Source organism: Pholcus phalangioides, unplaced genomic scaffold, assembly GCF_987345545.1.
Source record: "Pholcus phalangioides strain wild (caught in Gottingen) unplaced genomic scaffold, Ppha-v1.0 ptg000015l_1, whole genome shotgun sequence".
Classification (NCBI taxonomy): domain Eukaryota; kingdom Metazoa; phylum Arthropoda; class Arachnida; order Araneae; family Pholcidae; genus Pholcus; species Pholcus phalangioides.
Window position 1 is genome coordinate 27,661,764 of NW_028301608.1, and position 23,740 is coordinate 27,685,503.

The following is a 23,740-nucleotide window of genomic DNA, read 5'->3' on the forward strand; positions in this document are numbered from 1 at the left end:
CTTTTGTGTTTTTTCATCATTTTCAAACAGTCTGGGCTGGTAAGAGTTTAAGTGTCAAACCTGAAGTATAGTTATATATATGCAGCAGAGTCTTGATAATCAGAGTTCTGAAACTTTGAGGTTCTGAATAATCCAGGGTGGTAAAATTTTCCCTGAAATTCCTTTTCAAAATCTCTTGGCCTTTCGTTTATTGTTTTGTTTCATTTCGTCAAATATTCACATTATTCTTGGGAATGTGAATTATTAAAAGTTTGAAGGCATCTTAATCCGTAGACTGGGGTCTCTGATGGATCCACAAGCCAGAATTTTTCACAGGTTCCTCGATAGTAAATTTACATTGTAAGAGAGATAAAAAAAAATAGCATTCATATCAGATCCCTAAGGCTGGAGCCCCTATCAGCCTTTATCATGCAGTTCATGGGTCTTGGTAGTTATGTTATGAATTAGGCCATCAAATTCACTCTTACAGAACAAGAGTAGGACACCGGCTCGACTTTGAAAGTAATTTTCTTTTGATTTATGGATAATCCGAGGTTTCAGAAATTTGAGGTGGTTTCAGTCCCATTTACCACACATTATTTATTATATAGTCTGTGGTATATAGTAATTGAACTATTGCACATAATGAATTTTAAAAATATAATTTAGGTAAATGGAATGACCACCACATATGGGTATGGAAATCATTATTTCACTAGACCACAGCTTTTTTAGCCCAGAGTTTTTGTACCTGAGCTTAGTCAAGTTTCAGTAATACAGTAAAACCTCTCTTTTGCAGACACTGGTGGGGCAAAAAACATTCATCTTTAAAAAAAAAGAGGAGGGTGACCATAAATCAGAGGTTTGAAATGCATACTTTTATTATACAAGGGGAAATATTATTTGGCCATGAAAGAGGGGTGATTGCGTCTGAGGGTTTTCTGATTGAAAGGGGGTTTTACTGTATTGCAAAATAACCTAAAGAGTTTGTATATTTTAAAAATAATTTTTGCCCCTTACTTATCTTTAATTTAATTCTTTCCATAGAGATATTCAAATGCCTGTTTTTCTATGTATATTTTATGGTCCATATCTGAAGTTTATCATCTCTGTGATGTAGCTCGCAACTGATTGATCACTTTGCTAAATAGCTGATGCCTGAGCAATATGTGAAGTGACCTGCCATTTTATAAAGTTGCTAGACTTTCAGCTTGGAGCATAACATTTACAATGATACACAGACTTATATCAGTAGTTTATTCCAAGACTAATGACATAAGTCGAGTTGAATGTTTTCACAGATAATGCCCCTCCCTCCTTTGGAGTGAGAAGGTAATAGATATGCATGTATGTATTTTCGTTCTTCTTTGTTATCTGTTCAACTTTTCAATGTGACTCTTGTGGGGAGACATTTCTGTTCTTAGAACAGAATGTCAGAAGCCATTAAGAGAGATTTGCTCGAAGTGTATCGAATTGAAAAAAAAAAAAATAATTTTTAGTATGTGACAATGCAAATACAAGTAGACATAAGTAGGGGTATTATTATATGTAAAAGGAGCAAGAGAGTGATGGGGTTTCAATTTTATATTTATGTATTTTTTAAAATACTTAAGTATGTTCTGATATTTTATTAGGATTATTTCATTTTCCAATATAGGCCTCAGAAACGAATGAGCAGCAGAATATATCCAGGAATTTGCAAGTTAAAGTAAGTTGTAACCCAAGTAAACATGTCAAATGAATTTTCAGAGAAATATTTATTTGAAGAATGGAAAAATTCTTTGCGGTAGTTTTCAAGTTAAAAAGTTGTAATTGTTTTTATGTCAAATAAATCAGATCTATGAATGATAATTATATTGCATTTTTGATTATTTTTCTATGAAATCTTATAAAAAAAATTTCCCCTGATCATACACACAGTCAGCCTGACAGCCCATAAGTTCTATTTACTGTATCTAATGCCGATGGAGAAACCCTCAGAAAGTATTTCAGTGCTGTGACTTATATTTATTTCATTCTTTATTACCAAATTAAATTATTTGTCTACAGAATATGGTACTTGATGTGACGCGCAGATTCTGTGAACTGATCTACATGGCATTGTCACCTCATTCTAGCCACTTCATGTCATCTCATCAGATGCAGACTTCTGCTTGGCCCAAATCTGATGAATCTCTCACCCCATGGTTTCCACATTGTCTGAGGTGCATTAGGTAAGGTGCATCTGTTTACAATCTATGAATGCAAACTTTCTTAATGCTAGAAATTATGATATTGAATATAATTTTTATTCAAATTAGCTTAGAGTGCTGTAATTTCCTGCATATAATCTGCACATGCTATTTTGTCTATTTAAGCATATCATAGCATATATTCTGCATGTTTTGCTACTTTGAGGGAAAAAGATATTATCCCCCATTCTCTTCAGTGGTGTATAATTCCACACATACAAACTTCTGGTTGTTACCTTCATCCCCTATCGTGAAACATTAATGATTACATATTTGAGAGTGAGAGGGGTTTTCTCAGCCCAGTTCATTAAGGAAAGTAAAAGTGAATTATTTTTGGATATTATGCTAAGATGAACTCGAGAAGAAAAGCACACTTGCCTGTATTGCAAGGGCTCACTTTCTGGCAGAGATCAGATGATTTTTCTTCCCAAGTTCACCTCAGCATAATATCCAGAAAAGGGCCACCTTTTTTTCTTGGTTACGTTTTTGATAGAAAAACTACAATCCTTCTGCACTCGTATTTATATACTGTCGGTTATCTGTAAAAAAAATTAATTTTCATGAATATCTTTTTGTAAATATTAATTTTTATTCCAACCTCTGAAAGAAAAAAGCTGCAGATAATTCACAGTTGTCCAATAATCTGCAATAAAAAATTCTAATCTTTGTTTAGGGTGTAATCCACGGATTGAACTGTTGCATTCATTGGTTAAAGCTGCTTCAATAAAAAAAAAGATACATGATTATGAGGAACCCATGTAATAAGACCTGAAATTTATTGTTTGTGTCATGCTGTCTGCTCACATGTATTCTATCTTCATCAAATGAATTCAGTTTTGAGAAGTATCTTTTTTGTAGTTAGTGATATAAAAATAAATTATTACCTGTATCAGTAATTAATTTTCAAATTTATTGCAGGAATTGCCACTCATCTTTACTGAAACTCGACCTTCCAGAGGAGATGCTAAAAATGATTCACCAACTCATATTTGATATCAGAGTGGATGCCATGAAAACACTTTTCAGACAAGCTGCAGAAGGTTAGAATCTTATATAAACAGAGTGAACTGCGGATAAGCTGCCAAACAAAAATGGGTGATGTAGAAGCCCAAGTGGAACATAACACCATAGCAACTCTGTCCTGTCTCTAACTATTTTTGAGTTATAGGGATAATTGATTACGGAAAAAAACCCCAGTCTCAAAAAGTTCAAATTTTTGAACTTTTCAAGGAACTTACATGCAAATTAAGCACATATTTGAAAAGAGCAGAAAAATCCTATCAGTCAACACTATTTCCATTGAAATATCTGAATTTATTGGTGAGATACAAGTGCAGAATGATTGGCCGAGTTCAAAATTAAATTTTCGCCAAAATTTTTAATCACCAGTTCTGCAAACACCCTTCTAGCTACAACCATTAAAATTTATCAGAAATTTGTCCCTCACACCAACTTTTGAAAAAGCCTACAATAAACTTTATTGCAGTAGTCTAGTTCAGGAGAAAAATTTAACCTTTTGTTTGCAATACATCACTGAAATCAGCGTTTGTCAAAGATGATTTCAGAGATTTTTTTATTAGATTTTGGTGACAATTAGATTTTACACCTTGCTAGTCTCTCAGCATTCGTAGCTTACCATTAAATCCAGTTATCCTGATAGAGGCGGTTTTACCTTATAGGATTTTTCTTTGCAAAATCAAATTGTCGCTAAAATCTGTAACTGCCAGTTCCACATTTTCCTCAAATATCTACTTTGATGAATGGTAATTTCAGTGATGCATTGCAAACAAAAGGCTAAATTTCTCCTGAACTAGAGAACTGATATAGTTTATTGTAGGCTTCTTTGAAAGCTGGTGCAATGGAAAAGTTTTTATTAAATTTGCTTGGTTGTAGCTTGAAGAGTGTTTGCAGAATTGGCAATTAAAAATGTTCGTGACTATTTAATTTTGAACTTTGCTAATCTTTCAACGCTTGTTATTCACTATTAAATATAGACATTCTGTGGAAATAGTGACACCTGATAGGAGTTTTTTCTGCTCTTTTCAAATATGTGTACTTTGGGTGTGTGAACTGCACAAATTTAAGTTTTTTCAGACTTGACAATTTTTTTTCCATAATCCATTTTCCAATATAACTCAAAAATAGTTAAAAGTAGGACAGGGTTGCTATGGTGTTTCATGTTCCACTTGAGCTTGCCTATCACTCATTTTTATTTGGCAGATTATTCGTAGTTCACACAACCTGTATTTGTCTTTTTGCTTCAGTCTGATTCAATGTAAAAGCACTGAGAAAAAATTAAAATTGATCAATATCAAATTCAGTTTTATCACTACTGCTGTTTCTGTTAATCATTGTCACAATAGCATCCGAGTTTCATGGTAGGAAATGAAATGTATAGATTTCCTGTTCAATATTGTAAAATTAATTCTTTTGGTAAAGAAAAATTGTTTATGTTTCTTTTAACCAGTAAAAATTCCTATATATTTAATATTTTATTTAACCCTTTAGCTGCCACTGGTGTACTGGTGTATTTATACATGTTTACTCTTTATGATTGAAAAGGGTATTTCATCGGTAATTAAGGTGCTAATCACAGTTATTTTTGGCTGTATATAAGCTTGACTGAAAAAGAAGGAATATTTAGCATGAAGCTGGTGTATCCTGCTTAAGATGTCATCTGGACCATACCTTAAAATGGCATTAAGTTTGCATACTTAAATGGAAATAAAATCAAAGAAAGCTTTTTTCAGCAAAAAGACATTCAGTCTCTTGCATTGATTTTTCTATTGCTTGTCATTTTGGCCCATCACATAGGTATTGAATTCTTGAAAGCATTCAACTTATGTGTGAAATTCAGATTTATCCAAGCACACGTATTTAAGGGTCTGATCATGTGTACCTTTCTGGAACAGAGATGTCCACTGATAATCACAATGTATCAGTTTCTGAAGCATTTCAAAACTGTCATCTGAGAACAGTAGTTCTTAACCTTTTTACTTAACCATACCCCCAGTGAACTTACATTTATGTTCTCAAACCTATGAATAATTTGCATCATTTCGCTCTCACTCTAAAAATTTCTCTTTCATACCCTGATTAAAACCACTGATCTAAAACCTTCATCATACAGCAGAAACATTACTGAGTTTATATTTGTAATTTTTTCTTTCCATGCTCCACATGAATAATGACACTTTAACTTCTCTTTTTTCTTTCTCTTTCAGACATATCTCGTTTAGATGAGCAAGAAAAATGGATGGTTGAAATAGATGATCACAATGGAGGCACCACTCAACTGGTACAACATTCAATTTTTTTTAATGCAGGAATTCACAAATGTGGATGCAAATTGATATTGATGATATATATAAAAAAAAGTAAAACCTAAAATAAAACCTAATGTATATGAATTTACATAAACTGTGGTTAGAATTTCGGTTATCTCAACCTCCTCTTATTTTGAATAGAAGACATTGAGATAAAAAAAAATCCTTAAGTTCTTGCAGTTTTAAGTACTTTCAGTTTTTTCAAATTTTATATAACTTTTTTTTTTTGCAGCCATCTTTGTTTGAAAATAGAGTGATTGAAACACTTCATCTAGTCCAGGAGACAGTTTTACAACCTGGACCCAAAGAGGCTGATGTGAGTATAAATTTTTCATACAGAATTTCCCTTAGGGTAATTATCCAGCCTTCTCCATGTCAGTAAATGGTTGAATGTAATTTTCATACAGATACACCTCTGGATCAACAGCATACCATTTAAAGCTGAGTAATAGCTGAAATCTATGTCTGATCTGTCTTTCAGCAGTTTGCAAAAAGACAAAGTTTACATACTACTCTGATTTTAATAAATGTAAGGTGAAGCAAGATTCTGCAAATTTAAATATTGTTTCCAGTTTTTATATTATTTCTAAATATATTTATTTTTATAATAGCATTTTCAGCAATAACGTTTTATAATTTTAACATTTAATTTGGTTTTTTTCCCCACAACCACTTAGAGCTGTAACTAGAATTTTTCTCCTTGTTAAATTAAATTTCCTACAATTTTTATATGAAAAAAAATATTTTTTCATTTTCATATTTTCACAGCCAAATTGCTTACATAATCATCATTCAACTACCCCCCCCCTCCCCCCCGCCCTCCAGCTTTGTCATCAAAAGTAGGCAAAGGCTTTCCCCATTTTCGTCATTGGTGCTTACTTAATACTTGAACGGGCCCCTATACAGGGTTCCTGGCAACTTAAAAAATCAGGGAAAATGTAAAGTATTTGGCAAAAGTCAGGAAATTATGTGAATATTTGATGAAAGTCAGAGAAAATACTTTGAAAGGAGAAAAACCAAAACTCGAAAAACATTTGGAAGGTTAAGATTTTTTGAATTGTACTTCTTTCTTCAGGAGTTTTGGTCAGGGAAAGTCAAGGAAATGGTCAAGCAGATTTTGCTGGGAACCCTGATATAGCTGTACTTCGTACCGGGATAGGAATTAGAGTGTGAAGGGGTGAATGACATAATCTATACACATCATTGATGAATGGATGAGAAGTAAAATATTATTATGATAATATTATCAGATTGGTTATGACTGAATTCATACTAATGTCTATTTGCAAAACTGTGTGGCACATCAATCAATTATGATAGATCCTACTGATTCAGAATTTTTAATTTTACTAAATTTAATTGATTTGGATCTTTAAATGAAAATTCTCTTTATTTCATGGCCATTAAAATCTTATATTGAAAGTATTATTTGAAGTATAAAAAAAAAGTAATTTTTTTCTATGGTTTTTATATGGAAATTCACTTTTAATAAAAGAAGTCAGATAAAACGACAATTTTTCCTGACATTGTAAGCTCTCATTATTACAGACTTTTACTGTATATCAGTTTACACATTTTAATTCTGAATGAGATACAATAATATACTCATGCTTTTTTATAGTTTTAATTTTCTTTCCTTGCAGAGACTAAAAAATTCAGTTTGTTTGTTGCTTTATTCATCTGCAGGCATATTTTCTTTCTCTAGGTGTTCAGCCACATCAATGTCCAAGGCAGTTTCAAGCAAGCTGCCCAAGATCTGCTGCAAGCATTTGCTGTAGCCTTGGAAAAAATAGTGCAGAGTTGCATGAGAAGCCATAATGGGTAATTGAAGTTATAAGCTAGATTTTTCTTCCAGTCAGGTGCACAAGTATTTTATTTCAATGTTTCGAGTTGCATTTCTCTTACAAAATGCATGTACCAGTTATTAATGTCAACAAATTACAGGAATATATGAATGCTTTCAATCATTCTTAAATACATTATCTCGCTTTATTTTACTTTAAACAAACTTAAACCATCCACAGTTGATGGTATGCTGTGAAACTAGTTGATCTTCAATTCTCATGTTTTTAGGGGAAAAAAACATTTTAAATACAAATATAAGGCCACAACTGGCAAAATTGCCAACGAAGTGGCTGAGAAAAAAATGTGTATAACAAATATGGATGTCATATATTTCTAAAATACAGCAACCCCTAAAAAGAACTAATAAGACAGAAGAAGCTTATTTTTTCCGTATTTTTGTTTCATCTATCATTCAATTTCAATAAGAATACAGAAAATATAAGAATAGAAAATCAGAATATATATCTGTTGCCATCATTTTCTGTGGTCCCCAACTTCAAGGCATGAATGAGAGCCAATCTCATCGTTAAAAAGTCTCACCGCAGAGAGCAACAGGCCTACAATGATGCAAATATCCAATCATTACACTTCACTCACAGTTTAAAGAAAAGATGGCAGCACTGAAAAATCAGATACAACACTGTAGATACACACTTAGCTCCAGACTCTGCCACAAAGCTGGGCTGGAAGAGATCTCGGCAACGAGATAAGTCCAGTGGCAGTGTCCTGGCATTCATTCGTTGTCCACTACCATCCACTGCAGATGGTATGCTATGAAATAAATCAAGCCTCAATTCTCACATAGTTTTGAGATGTTGTTGAACCTTGATGTATCACATCGCATACACCATCATGTTCTCCATTATTTTATTGAATTAATAAAAATCATTTTTATTTACCTTGTTGTATTTTGATTAGGTTATTAGGCAAGGATGAACAGTTTTCCCTGGATACATTCTCCATCTTCTGTGCTTGACAAATGTAGAGTACTTTTCCTCATATTTAGTCATCAATGTTTGACAAATTAGAAATGTTTTACCCCCATTTTGTGCCAGATTAGCGAGAGTCTGCTGTACTTGACAACACTAGGGTGACCAGATGTTCCAGCCAATTTTGTGGTTGCCCCAGAATAATGATAATGGAATTACGTTGTTGGCAAAGTTGAGATAGTTTCTAACACTATGTGTAGTAGACTTTTGATAATTCAGCCCGTCCAGTTATTCTGCATATTTTCTTCAAGCCTTAGAAGAAGAAAGCGTCACTGCATGTGTATGAACTACAGATAATATTTTAATGGGCTTTTTTTTTTCAATAACTTATAGTAATCAGGGATATCCTGGTTTGATATGTGCCGAATCAGCGAGAGTCGACTGCACTTGACAACACTAGGATGACCAGATGTTCCAGCCAATTTTGTAGTTGTCCTAGAATAATATTAATGGAATTTGGTTGTGCTATTGGGATGTAAAAGTGGAAATTTTCTTTTCTACAGAAATTGGTAATGTTTGATAAGGATTAGCTACTTGTCCTACTCGTGGCTTATGAAACTGAGTTACTTTTATATAAAAATATCCCCTTTTTCTTCTCTGAAAACAAAGTACAGTGAAAAATTTCTTCTGCTCAGCAATTACAAATACATAGTAGACTACAGATATTCATAAATTGAAAATGGCAGTATTGCAATTTGTATCAAAATGAAAGACCATAACAGAAATATCAAAAATGTCCAACAAATTTTTTTTTTTTTTTTTTCATGTATTCCTTCTGTAATATATAAAACTATATATATATACATAAAAGAGATCTTTTTCTAATTTAAAATTCAGGGTTCAAGTGATAGATTCTTCACTTGGTGCTGAAATGGAAAATGGGGATGAGCTCTCTGAGGTTAGTTAAAAATGATTTCATATATTGACGGTATCACTTGTTTTGTTAATGTCCCTGGTATTTCCAAGCTATAAAAAAATCAGTATACAGGGTATAACTAAACTGGTGGTCAGGACTGTAAGGAGTGATAGAACTTGCGAAAACAAACAACTTTCACCATACAATGTGGGGTTGGAAAGCAAGCTGCAAGAGGGTGCTTTCTGTGGAGTGGATGAAACATCACCTTTCGCAGAACCCATCATTCAGCTACTATTCGTCCTTCCGCAGGTGCTGCCTGATTTACTACAAAATGTACCAGCAAATCTTCGAGCGATTATGTGGTTCCAGCGTGATGGAGCACCAGCATATTTCCTCCGGATTGTGCAGAACTATTTGGACATTGCTTTTCTGAACTGTTTGGCCACGGTGGACCTGTTGCTTGGCCTTCCTGTTCTCCCAATCTGTTCTGCCTGTACTTTTTTTTCTCTGAGGACAGCCAAGAAACATTGTTTATGAGACGCCCATCTAATTACCACAGGACGTTGTCACCCGAATCAGTGTCACAGCTGCAGGCATTCGTGAAATGCCAGGAATCTTCCAGTGTTTATGAAGCTCACTCCATCACTGATGTGACACCTGTATCGCAGCTGGTGGTCTTTCTTTCTTTCAAATGGAGCACAACTTTGGTCTGTTGCCATGGGCAATTTACTGCAGAGTGAAGTTATACTGAAAGTGTGCATACCTAATAGTCTGAGTGCGTATCTAGAGAGTTGTGTCTGATTTTTCAGTGCTGCTATCTATATTTCAGAAGTGAAGTGTAATGATTGAATATTTGTACCGTTTGTAGGCCTGTTGCTATTTGTGGCAAGACTTTTCAAAGGGAAGATCAGCTTTCATTCACACCTTGAAGTTCGGAACCACAGGAAACCAACTTCAGCCGACCACCACTAAGGACGGTGGGCTTGAACCCGGGTCCTTGCGATGCGAGTCTGTCACTATGACCACTCGACTATCACAGCAGCTGGTGATCGCTCTTTTGAGCATTTGTTGTAAAGTTTTCAATAATAAAGATTCTTTGTACTTTATTATCTTTCTTTACTGTGTTCTCACAGCATAGGTGCCCTCTCGCAGCTCGCCACTTTCTTTCCGACCCCCGTTGCGTGGTGAAAGTTGTTTGTTTTAGCGAGTCCTATCAACCCTTACAGTTCTGACCACCAGTTTAGCTATACCTATGTGCATGTATGTATATATATATAAGAGCAGAAATGTAATTTTGAGTTAATTAAAAAATACTATCCATTCTAATTTTTTCCATCTTTATTATATATATATTAAGTTTAGAAGCAAATGTTCTCAGCTTTCCAGCATAATGAATTTGTATAATTGTTGTTCACACACATACTACAAAGATGCAGGCCAAAACCATGATACATAAAAATATTAATACGATAACAAAAGAATCTAGTATTCATTCATACTAGCACTTACTTGTAAAATCATGGTAGGTGGACCTCCCCCCCCCCCCCATGGTGGGGGGGGGGGGAGGTCTTGACATCAAATGACTTGTTTTAAAATAGGAATGAATCTGAGACAATATATGTAGTGCAAAGTATGAATGACTAGATACCAAGCCTAGATGGATTACATAAAGGACATTTACATGCCTCAGTGGGCAACCTAACCATAAACCCCATGCAGCTTGAGCGAGTGTTCTAGTGATGGCAGAGAGTGATATGGTTTCTCTGTCGATACATGCAGTAGGTGGAATAAATGGGCACACACATGTATACACCTAGTATTCATGTCTTATCCAGTTTGTGGTGCACAATAAAAAAAATGACCAACACTGAAAGGAAGCGAGCTCTGTTCACTTTTTAGGAAAAAGGGTCAAAGTCAAGTAATCATACTTAAATGAAGTACTACACTTAACCCCACCAGAGTTCATCTGAGCACTGGTTACTTACGGGGCTCAGAAATGGTCAAGTGCTCATCACATTGCTTAGGAAAGGGACGCACTGAATTATTTCTTTCTAGATGAAAATGAAGAATTCTAGAGAATTGATGAAAATTCTGGATTTATATGAAATAAATATTATCATTAGCTAGAACTAGGATTTTTATGCTCTAAAAATACAATGTTGTTGCTGATTGGTTACAAAATCTAAAAATCCTAGCCTCAATATCGTAAGTGCAGGGGACAAAACGTGGGGGCCCAGTGCAACTACCTTTTGCACACTCCTAAGGGTGCGGCTCTGGCAAGCAAGCAGGGCTGTACATGGCCTCTCATTTCCTTGGGAACAATGGCAAACCATCTCAGGATTGTCTCTCTGGGCAGTCAGTAGTCATATCTGTCTGTATGTAGCAGAGGCTGTTAAACAATGATGCAGTGGGAGTATAAGTTTCTCAGGGAAGAAACAAAGATCTAAAAATTTTAAGATCTTGGGGTAGCCGCTTTAGCAAAAAGTTTGTTGCACAGGGTAATACATCATTTTTCCATATTTTATCCATTTTTCCACTGTGTTTTTCTTTACTGAAGCGAAAACAAAATTTGATTTTAAATATTGCTAGTTGCTATTAGCATCCATTTTGTTTGGAGCTGAAATGGGAGTTGTGAGATCACACCTTTCTTACTGGTATCTGCTCAAGAATGACTACATCATGCATATGTTGGATGAAAAAGACTATTTATTAAAATATATATTTCTCATTCAGGTGATAGTGAGACAATTTCAGTGAAAATAAATCCATCTCATTCTTTATTGAATGACCGTTGTTAACTTACTTTGTTTTTTGTTTTTCAGGATGCCAAATGCTTGATTGTCCTCACAAACTGCAACCACACTGTCAAGAGCATCATTCCCAGGCTTCAAGACTGCTTTGCCAAGCATGGATACCCAGATATGACACTCGTTATAAGAGTATGTTGAAATCATATAATTTTTTTAATTTTCTAACCACCAGTATAGTGATTATCAAGTTAATCAATATGGTGGTTCGTTTCTGGAACATATCGTTTTAGGCGAAGATTTTCATGGCTAGTGTTTTTTGTATGTTTTTGAATGTTTTTTCGTTTGTGTAGGGGCAAAATTTTTCTCACACATAATGTTTTAAAAAATTCATAATATTTCAAAGATGAACGATTTCTATTTAATATTGGTTGATTCAGCTCCGTGTCCTCTTAAATTTGTTCCATTCAGAATGACTTATACTAAATTGGTTTTTATTGGTTTTCTTAAATGATGTTTCATATTCTGAATTATTGTTTTCCACTAATATTCATTTATTAAAGAGTTCACAAGCCAAGTTCAGAGAAGTCGATGCCAAGATTTTTGAATCTTACATAGAACGAAAATGTGACCCCGTTGTGTGTGCAATTGAATCTAGGATGTATGCGGGTGGTTTCTCTTGGGATTCTTGTTACAGACCAGTAGGTATGTCTGGTTAATGTATGCATGTTTTCGGGTGGAAAATTAAAATAAATGTTTGTAGAAATTTGTCATTGTCTTTGGAAAAATTTGTCTTTTGCAGGTGTAAGTGTTTACATCAAAGAAACAATCATGAGTATGATCGAGATCCATGCAGAAGTATGTTCCAGTTATTTAAGTATAGTTAGTGATTTTATATTGTTTTACCACAATCACTAGAATCATTTTGCTATTAATATCCTTAAGCTTTCACAAAATGAATACAGTAGATGCTTGCTATAACAACTGTCCATTGTAGTGACTCATTATAGCGACTGGCCCCAAATATTTTCATATTTCCACCATGTTATCTTTTATTTAATATAACACGATCTATAAATACCATTTAACACATTACAATGACCAAACACAACACCCCCCTTTCTCCCATTTTTTTTTCAAGAAATGGAAAAAAATCTGTCTTTCAGTGTGTTTGACATTCACCTTTGATGCTTGGAGAAGAAAAGGTATGAAAAATAGATGGTTAAAAAAATGAAGCATCGTAACTTCTATAGAAAACCTGGTGATTAACTAATGCCATCACTGGAAACTTTGCATCACCATTCTGCTTAATTTTCTTACATAATAGCTCACTTCCCCACTTCCCACATGGTTTATTTTTATATCTTGTTTAAAATTTTGTTGCATACTGTGTAATGTATACAGTATGTACATTAAATGTATGTATAATGTAAGCCAGATACATTTTCACTGCAACATTATAACAAAATAAAAGATTTCTTTTTTAAATAAAAACAATACAATATACAATTTTCTGGGGAAGCAAAATTTTGTTTTTTTAAACGTTGATATAACGACCTCCCAATGTAACATATGTTTTCTGTGGAACGACAGGGGTCGCCATAATGAGCATCGACTACATACAGATAATATGTCTGTGGATAATAATTACAGTAAACTATCAATTATTCTGACTTATAAGCTCTGTTTACATGGGAAATGAAAAAGCTGGTTTCTTTCATTCAGCAATAGGGAAAAATCACAAAGGATTATGAGAAAGGGGCGTGAAACCATAAAAATTCGCTAAAGAAGAGGGTATAAACAGTTTCCCAAACTTTTTGTTCCATCGCCTCCTTCTTCAAAAAAATTTTGTTCTGATCGTCCCCAATTCAAGCCAACCCATAGGATCCTGTACTAAACCAATAGTTTCTATTGCCCCCCTCCCGACCATTCCATCTCCCTTCAGGATCTGGGAGACAATATTGCCCACTTCGGGGAACCCTGATGCAAATCTTTCCTTTTTTTTCCCTAAGAGGGAAAAAAGTTGCCAAACATTTTCTGTTCATCAAACCACCTCCATTGAAACCCCAATCTTACACATGTGAACAGGTCTATATAGTACAGGGGGGTATTTTGGATAATTAAATCATCAGATTACAGGAAGGACATATCAACAAGATATTCTGAATGGTACACACAAAAAATTTAAAGTATTAATACCATAAATGGAGTCATGAGTTTCTCAGAAAGCTTTGAGTGCTGAAAGTTTTTGATTTTCCAAACCAAGATCTTTCCCTTTTAATCTCTACCCAAAAAAAACATGAATTTAACATGAACATTCCATGTATGCAAGTGATATGGTCTTTTCATGAGTAATTGTCTTCCAATTTGAGCATTATAAAGGAATGCAAACTCATAAACTTGAGCATTGCATTACAAAAACTAATTGCACTTTAAACATTCATATCTGAGGAAGTTCATAGTGCAGTATATAATTAATTAATGAATGGTACCCTATTTATGTAGATACTGTTTTGGGTTTGAGTATGAGATTGCTGCAGTTTACCATCACAAAAACAAGTTCAAACTGATTTATTGACCCATTGTCTTGAGTTTTCTTTGCATGCATAACTGAAGACAATGGGTCTAGTTGGAATAGACACAAAAAAATTATTTTTGACAATGTAGTTTGCAGTTTTATGATCTTAATTTTTGCCTGTGTTATGTCAGTTTTACATGTAAATTCTCGAAAGAAACTCATTTTTGCTTTTTATTTCAAGGTGTTTTCAGTTTCCCCACCTCTCATCAGTAGAGTGTTAACACGACTCATAGAAGCAGTTGTAGAGGAACTTGCTCGGTTGCACGAATGTGTCGACAAGTTTGAAGGTAACGGAAACATTCAAGTGAGTTCATTATTAATTCATTTTTTTTAAAATAAATAAAACAATGCAACTTGTTTATATCATTACTCCTGGGGAAGAAAATGACGACATAGTGGAGTTACTGATGATGGAAATGGGTAAAAAATGTAATCAGCAAAGAACTATTATCAAAACAATAGGACAAAAAAACTTTATACGGTCACTCTGTCATATTGCTAGTTTTTGATAAAGAAGAGTATATAGAAGAGTATATATTGTTCTCGACCTTTAGAGATAACACAACAGGTTTGGGGGGAGAATTTACAAGGAATTTCTTCCAGAGAAATTTTGAGGTTCTATCAGAAAACATTTTAAATTGATTAGGATACAATGTGTAAAAGTATTTTCTTTCAATATTTTAATTTTTTTTACAAAAATATGTTTGATTATCCTGGGGGTGGGGGGAAGTATGACTACACAGGCTGCTATCATCTTCTGCTGTCATTTTTGTTTTTGTTGAATAAGATGTTTGTATATAACATAAGTGTTTGCACGTCTTATACTTGCAGGCAACTCTTGATCTCAGGGCTTTAGAGGATTCGCTGTCGGCTTACAAAACTAGCAACACCAGGTATCATTTTCATAGAAGTCTATTCCTGTATTTCACTGCTGCATTGCTTCATTTGCATAGCTGCCAAGTCTCCCGGATTTCTATTGTCTCCTGAAAAATTCTTATGTTTCCCAAATTTCAACTATGATTGTAAAAAGTCTGTACTTTTTTGGGGGGGGGGAATATTCCTAAGGAATTTACCTAGGAAAAAGACCGTTGAGTTTTTTAATGCTCCAAATTATATCACAAGCGTAATGCAAATTGTCGCCATTTCGTCAAATCATAAAAAAATATTTAATTTTTGGGGGTGGGGAAATGGATAAAATTCGCCAAACATCCAGTGTTAATGCAGTCTTTTCACTTCCAAAATTAGCAAGATAATTTGTATCTGCTTTGACTATATTTTAACAGAGGACAGTACGAAGCTGTCCTCTGTTTTGCACGACCCTTTGTTCGAAAAAAGTGTGTTTGTACATCACATCCTCTATGGTTCACGGATAGCGTGCGGAACCTTTGTCTTGAAAAGAAAAGAGCATTCAGAGAGCATAAAAGTGGACGAGGTGACCTATCATTGTTTACTGATAAAAGAAAACTGTTGAAGAAAGCGATAAGGGATAGTAAAAAGGAAGTTGAATCTAGGTTGGCAGATAACATTGGCTCTGACCCAAAATCATTTTTTCGATACGTCAATAATGAATGTAAGGGGACAGTTGGCCCCCCTCTCGATAGGAGGCTCTAGGGTAGAGAGCAATGTAGGCATGTGTAGTGCTTTCAATGACTTTTTCACGTCGGTTTTTAATGGAGATAATGATATTCGATATACGGGTGTTGCATGGGGTAATAAAACCCTCAATGGTATTGAAGTAGAAGACGTGGAGGTCCTAAATCTTCTAAGAAATGTATGTGCAAGCAAAGCACCAAGACCGGATGATATCTATCCCAGGGTTCTAAGGGAATGTGCTAATGAATTGTTGGGGCCAGTCACACAGATATACAGGAGTAGTGTTGCTGAGGGTATCGTCCCGAGAGATTGGAAACTGGCTAACGTTGTTCCGATATTTAAGAAGGGTAGTAGAGAAGCGGTGTCAAATTATCGTCCAGTGAGTTTGACGAGCTCCCTCTAGAAAATTTTGGAAATTATCATCAAAAGGCAGTTTGTGAAGTGGATAGACGAGAATAATGTACTGTCGGATAATCAGCATGGGTTCAGGAAGGGGAAGTCATGTGTAACTAATCTCCTTTGCTTCTATGATCACTTGACTAAGGCTTTGGGTAAGAGCAAAAACGTCGGCGTTGTTTACCTTGATTTCCAGAAGGCATTCGATCGGGTCCAACATGGCAAACTCTTGAAGCGTTTAGACAAGATTGGAATAGTGGGCAACTTGCTGAATTGGATGGAATCGTGGTTAAGAGATAGGTCGCAACGAGTTATGGTGAACGGGGAATTCTCTGGTTGGACAGACGTCACAAGTGGAGTTCCTCACGGAAGTGTCCTTGGCCCCATACTTTTTTCACTTTTTATCGACAAGCTCGATCAGGGTATCGATGGGATTACTAGCAAATTCGCAAATGATGTGAAGCTAATGGGGGTAATCGGGAATGAAAGCAATAGGGAGTTGCTCCAGACCAACTTAAACAGGATTGCAGCATGGGCAAATGAATGGAGCATGACGTTTAGCATTGATAAGTGCATGGTCGCTCATTTTAGTTCGAACAACCCATGGTTCTCTTACGAGTTGAATGGTGCCACTATCCCGGATGCAACTAGGGTCACCGATTTAGGAATTCTCATTGACTAGCGACTTAGGTTTTCTGAACATTGTTCAGCGGTGGTCAAAAAAGCGAATAGAATGCTTGGTCTCATTTTCAAAAAGGTCTCTTCGCGTTCTCCTAAAGTCATTCTTCCGCTTTTTCGAGGCTTAGTTCGTCCTGGACTGGAGTATGCTGTAAGGTTTTGGAGACCATACCTACAGAGGGACATAGACTTGGTTGAAGGGGTGCAGAGAAGAGCTACGTGTGTCCTTATTGGCACACAGGGCTTGAGTTATGAAGAGAGACTTCATTTTTTGAATATGTTTACATTGGATGAACGCAGGTGTCGAGGTGTATATAATCGAAGTGTTTAAAATTTTCAATGGGATGGATAGGATGGACCATGAACTTTTAGTACACCGCCAATCGACTACTTTTACAAGGGGACACCAGTATCGATTGGTGAGGGACAATGCGAGGCTATGGTGTAGCAGGGAATTTTTCTCTAATAGGGTTGTTAATAAATGGAATAGCTTACCCCCGGAGGTAGTAAATTGTAACACAATTGACACGTTTAAAAAGAAATACGATAAACATGTTGGGGTAAATCGAGAAGCTATCCATTCTTAGAATAAGACAACCATAAGTATTCTTTATGGGCATTGTATAATATTTTATCATGTGTATATATTGTTTATAGTTTGTGTTAATTGCATTTTTAATTGGGTTGCTGTATTTTTGAAATATATGACAACCATATTTTTATGGGCATTTTTTTTTATCAGCCACCTCGTTGGGCATTTTGTCTGTTGTGGCGTTGTATTTGTATTTATTTCCGGTTCAGTCTGTATACATCCCGTTTCAGGCCGGATGGCGTTTTTTTTTTGTTCGCAAGATTTGATTCGAGACTTGTAATGACAGGTAATTTAACCTACTTGTTGGTCACGATCGACGACTTGGCACTAATTGGTGATGGTTTGCATGATGTCACGTTCCTGCAAAGGGGAGAAATACCTACACAATTTTACTTTTATTAATGAAAAATCCCTTTTTTATTTACTTTTGTGCGGAATTTAAATCCATGCAAAAATCTCCTGAATTCTCATTCTCTAAAGTTTTGCAGCTATGCATTTGCTTTTTTAAAAAAAAGTAGTTTTTAAGATATATTTGAATTTTTTCTGTGCTTTCAGCAAAAATTTCATGATCTGCCGAAGCAGGCTGCTTCCTTTCACAAACACCAAAGATAACGAGTGAGTAAAACTTTTTTGAGAAACTCCATTTATTCACATGCTTGTTCTATAGCGAGAATGAATTAACCTTGATATTTTCATGTTGAGTACAATAAAACATTGGATTTTTTTGAGAATAACTTGAGTTATGAGTGTGTTTTGCAAGAATTGTAAACAGATTCAGACTTAATAATTGAGTGAGGTTTCACAATACAAGTAGTATATATACCAAAGCCTCCCAGACAAAGACTAGGAGGATTTTCATAAATTCTTTGTCTGTTGAGCATTGCATGATTACAACTAAACAGACTGTTCTTTTTTTTTCCTCACTGCATGCAGGGTTGCTTCAATGAATTCAGGGGCCTGGAGTTTGGGGAATTTAAAAAAAATAAAAGCTGTGATTTCAAATTGAAGCCAACCTCTGCTCTTCTGTATCATTCTGGAAATACCAGCAAACAAGTAAAATTACGATAATATAAAATAAACCAACCAGTACCCTACCTTTGAAAAGAATCCAGGTTTGCAATAGTGAAACGAGTCATTTGAGTTAAAATGTTTTCTTACGGGTAATTTGACTTTGGTATATGAATGCTTTGGATTTCTTTTTTGGGACTAATATAAACAAAGGTATTGCCGTATTCACGACTTTCCTTTTCAGTGAATATCACTGATATAGGAATTTTTATATCAGTGATATTTATGTATATCTGCATATACATTGATCAGTCTGATAGTGAATATCACTGATATTCACTGTCAGACTGATCAATGTATAAGCATTATGGATTACTTCAATTTGGCTGTTATTAATTATCATTTTTCTTTTAGGTTAGTGAGCGAACTTTTGAAAAATTTCAAAAAGAAGATTTGGCTCCAGCTTTTGTGTTTTAAGGAAGCGTCTCTTGTTACTGTTTAGTTGTTGATTTATAATCAAAAAAATAATTTTTTTAAATAAATATTCTAGATACGTGTTTTGCGAAGAAAATATTTATACCTAAGCATAACTCAATAAAATGATTTTCATATTGTGAAGAAAGAATGGTTAGAATATGCTTACTGTTGTGTGAATACATATACAGTGGAACCTCCATAACACAGCTCCCTGTTACTAGACATCTCCCATTGACTGTCTTTTAAGGTCTGCAAAACAGGGCCTCAATGTATTTTGCTGGACACTTCCTACTAGTAGTCAATTAATTTTGATCCCATATTTAAATTCCATGGGGGACAGGTTCTACTGTGGAAGATCCATTTGGGATATATTTGTCATCTTGGCGTTTGAGAATGAGAGAACCAACAACTTTTTGTGCATTGGACCAATACCTTCTAAAGCAGAAGGCCTGCCCCCGAGATTCGTGACGTCATCGAATTCCGTCCTACGAAACACATCTTCCCTGTAAGATCGTTTTCCAGCACCACACTAACGCCGATGTGTTATAACACATCGACCCACGTTGCTATATTTTTTCTTAATGTTATATAAAAAAAGAGGCTAAATTATTAAAGACTTGCACTCGAATAGACAAGTTTATACTTATAATTCATTATTTCCAAGTATCAATTAGGGCCAGAGTTTTGATAACAACTTAATACTTGAAAAAAATTACCTCTTGTCCTCAAAACTTCCCCAAGAGCATTAATTTTTCAGAACTTCATTTCCGTTGACTTTAACCAAAAAAAATATCCATTGAATACCAAAAGAAAATTGAGACCAATTCAACTATATAGCATCCTTTATTTCTCAACACATACAATACATATTTTAAGTCATTTATAAAAAAAATAAATACGTAAAAGCAACTTTTCGTGAAATAAATATATAAGTCTCAAGTTATTTATTATAAGTTCTTGATGAGAATATTCTCTTGTTATTTATAATATATAGTGACATATAATATCCTTGAGAACATTCTCTGGAAGGACTACTTTCATACATTACTGGGGATTTTCATGTAGAAAATAATTATTCTGAAGTTATTAATAATAGTGCTTGTAGAGAGAATATTCTTCAGTTACCAAAATCTTTCCAGAGAGTATCAAGAATATTCTCTAGTAATTTATAATAGTTGTCTTTTGAGAGAATATTTTCTGTCCCCGTCTCTCTTCCCGTCAAGAGTTCAATCAATATTCTAGAACTAAAAGTTATCGTTGGGGGTGATTATACTAAAAACTGTTTTGTTGTAAATGTTTCGGGCAAAGAAAACTGATTTATATTTCACAATATAAACAAAGTTAGTAAAAAAAAATTAAATTTAAAAGAAAAATGAATATTCTCGATTATTCTCCAATTTTTACATCCAGGATAATATTCTTATTCTCCGAGAATATTCTCACCTCATATCTCTAGATTAAAGTAGTAAAAATCAAAAATAGTGCTTTTTTGAAAATGTCACCACTTTCCTTTTTTGCATAAAATTTATTGACAATAATTTTCCTTTAAAAGTGCATTTTTATTTGAAGGTTCTTTAGAAATACGTCACAAAAACTCCACAGAAAATTACCCCCTCCCACATACTAAAACTTACCTCAAAGATATATTGTTAGTACCTGTCTATATTTCCAAAAACCTGGCTTTTGAATACGTATTTGTATATATTTTCCAGTTAAAACATGGAACATTCTAAACATTCTAAACATGGAAAACCCAATTCATCAACACAGTATTTTGTAATTTCTAAAGAACTCAAAGTTGTTGATCATAACGCACTGCAAGTCTATTTCGAAAATGCCCCTTCTGTACCAATCACTGACAAACGTAGATTAATTTTAAGAATTATATTATGAAGCAACATGTGATCTATGTTCAAGAAGGCCAAAACATGAACCTCACGAAATTTATAGGCGGGATGAAATTCTATTTGAAAAAAAAAACCCTCAGTTTTTTAATACAGCCAGCTTTTCTGATAATTTTAATCAGATACACTATCAGGGAAAAAATGGTCTGGCCCTTTATGTTGAAGGGCGAGGATGAACATGGAAATTTATATGGGGACTAATAGACAAACCCAGTATTTTGTTATTAATGCAATTAATTATCAGTTGCGATGGCTACAACAATAAAGCCAATAACATCCGAAGTGGATCACACAATTTTGAGAATTACATTATGAAGCAATGAGCCATATATGTTCAAGACAGGTAAACTATCTATCTGACCAAATTTATATAGACATGAAGAAAATTCTAGTTAATATTCTATGATTACACACTACTCCCACGTTGGTATCAATATAATCATCACTCAAATATTTTAAGTTGTTTTGTGTATTGAGAAATCTTAATTTATATGGAAAAATAAATTGACATTTTTTTAACCAAATAGTCTAGCCCAGATATAATTCCACCACCCCCGTCCCAAAGAATTTTGACATTATAACAGGTAATATGGTTGGAATAGTGTTTCAGAGGGGCTTCATTACATAAATTCACACATTTATAATGAAACACTTTGTCTTCGTAGTTATTCTATAAATATTTCAACACTCATTTAAGTTTAAGAGAAAATTCATGAAATTTAAACTGTGCATCATTACTTGAATATTTCTTGATATAAAACTTGAGACACATATTTTACACTTACCTTTGAAGTTATTTTAGTTCTACATTACATTGTAATCCCAATATAGATGTGTGCACTAATCATATTTATATCAAAAATTAAAAAAAAAAAAAAAAATCACCCTGGCGAATAGGGTTGGTTTGACTGATATTTGAGTGACTATTGTATAACATCTTTACAAACTTTGTGATTTGACTGGTGATGGTGGTGCCTGCTTGGTTTCACTGCAAATTAAGGTTTTTGCAAAAAATGATATCTTTACCTAGAAAATGAGTTATACAGAGCTTGCTTTGAACTTGCATGTAAATGACCACTGTATCATCATTTTTCTTGAACTGTTTCTCTCCTTAGGAAAAGGCTCAAATGTTGTGGTGGCATGTTTTTTTTTCCAAGGCTAAAATTTTCATTAGCAATGACCGAACAGGCCCATTTATCCCGAAATTATCAACTTTTCTCTTTCACACACATCCATACACTTGCACAAAACACATATCTCCCCTTCATCATAGGCCTATCTGGGCCCGTCTGTAGTCCCACAGTCAGCCCTTATGGAGCTGGCCAGTGGGAAAACTTTGATTCTGGTCTGGTGGTTCTATCCAGTCCTCACTCTTCTTGGGCGCTCAGCAAATTCACATGATTCTGGTCTCATCCCACGATACTGTCCAAGTCATACACACCTATTGACATGAAATAAAAGCATCATTGGACGTTTGAATTTTTACAAAATTTGTGAAATTTAGCTGAAATTATAACATTAAAAAAATTTTAGAATTTTCATTGCTTTGACCCTAGCAGATCTTACCAAGGGACCCAGTTTCAGGAGGGGGCATGAAATAAAATATTTCCTATCACGTAATTATTTGAAGTTCCATCACAAAGGCTCCAATGAGAAATATTAGAGTGGGATCCACTAAAAATTTTATAGAACCCCGGCTCCTGGATGTGAGGTGGCGGCAAATTAAATATATTTTCTGTAATTATTCTAAATTCCCTCCAACTGTTTATTCTTCAAAAACTTCTTACGTTTAAGGATAACATAAAAAAAAAAAAAAGATTCAAATAGCACAGTGCCAATTATCAATTAACTTAATAAAGCCCTATCCCTATGTAAAGCACTGAGTTTATGAAAATTGGGATTATGAAATTAACTATGTTTGCAACAATAATATTAAAGAATATTCATCAATGCATTTCATGTAATAGTAAAAAATGAACTAACCTGTGTGATTTTATATGCAGCTGTACAGATATGCCTATACTTCCTTCCACGAAGCTCGCTGGTGGCCGGATTAGCTGTTGTTTTCTCCAACTTATTCTTTTTAAAGGGCTTGTGCAACAGTATTGTTTATTACCTTGCCCATAAATTAATAAAATAAATGTTTAAAATAGAAATTTATCACTAAAAAACTGCGTGCACGTGAGTGCTTACTGTTGTCACTTGTCAATATGGCGGTCAGGGAAGAGGGAAGGAAAGCTATCGACGGGGAAAAAACAGGCCGGAGTTTTAAGACGGAGTGTGATGACGTCACAGCATCGAAAAATCGCGAGCGAAGGCTTCTTGCTCTAGAAGGTGTTGATTGGACACACATTTGTCTTTATTTCATCAAGAGAGATTTTGGATGGAGATTGTCAGAATCAATTGACTATTTACTGCTGAACTCAAAACATTATTATTGTAATTTTCTGCCCATAATATGCAGATTATATCAAAAAGCAATTGAAATTTGTTAGTGGAGGATTATAGACTGCTACATATAGTGGAACCTTGATAACTCCA

The 23,740-nt window shown here is 34.5% G+C and overlaps 1 protein-coding gene and 1 long non-coding RNA gene across 2 annotated transcripts in view; one reads left to right on the top strand and one right to left on the bottom strand.

Annotated features, from left to right (window-relative positions):
• The window catches only part of Sec5 (exocyst complex component secretory 5), a 30,482-nt gene extending 11,048 nt beyond the window's left edge, over positions 1–19,434 (top strand). Inside the window, exons 13-26 of the mRNA XM_089243268.1 lie at positions 1,637–1,687; positions 2,029–2,192; positions 3,129–3,250; positions 5,435–5,508; positions 5,769–5,852; positions 7,242–7,357; positions 9,208–9,268; positions 12,049–12,165; positions 12,537–12,678; positions 12,776–12,831; positions 14,733–14,855; positions 15,383–15,444; positions 18,366–18,425; positions 19,233–19,434. Of these exons, the coding sequence (XP_089099394.1) occupies positions 1,637–1,687; positions 2,029–2,192; positions 3,129–3,250; positions 5,435–5,508; positions 5,769–5,852; positions 7,242–7,357; positions 9,208–9,268; positions 12,049–12,165; positions 12,537–12,678; positions 12,776–12,831; positions 14,733–14,855; positions 15,383–15,444; positions 18,366–18,425; positions 19,233–19,320 (1,320 nt within the window). The 3' untranslated portion in view covers positions 19,321–19,434. The remainder of the gene's footprint in view (positions 1–1,636; positions 1,688–2,028; positions 2,193–3,128; positions 3,251–5,434; positions 5,509–5,768; positions 5,853–7,241; positions 7,358–9,207; positions 9,269–12,048; positions 12,166–12,536; positions 12,679–12,775; positions 12,832–14,732; positions 14,856–15,382; positions 15,445–18,365; positions 18,426–19,232) is intronic.
• Positions 19,435–22,355: 2,921 nt separating this feature from the next.
• LOC149075765 (uncharacterized) lies at positions 22,356–23,539 on the bottom strand. Its single transcript, XR_016194021.1, has 2 exons — positions 23,183–23,539; positions 22,356–22,640 (listed from the first exon to the last, which is right to left on the bottom strand). It is a non-coding gene; the product is annotated as an uncharacterized LOC149075765 (long non-coding RNA).
• Between the last annotated feature and the right edge of the window lie 201 nt (positions 23,540–23,740).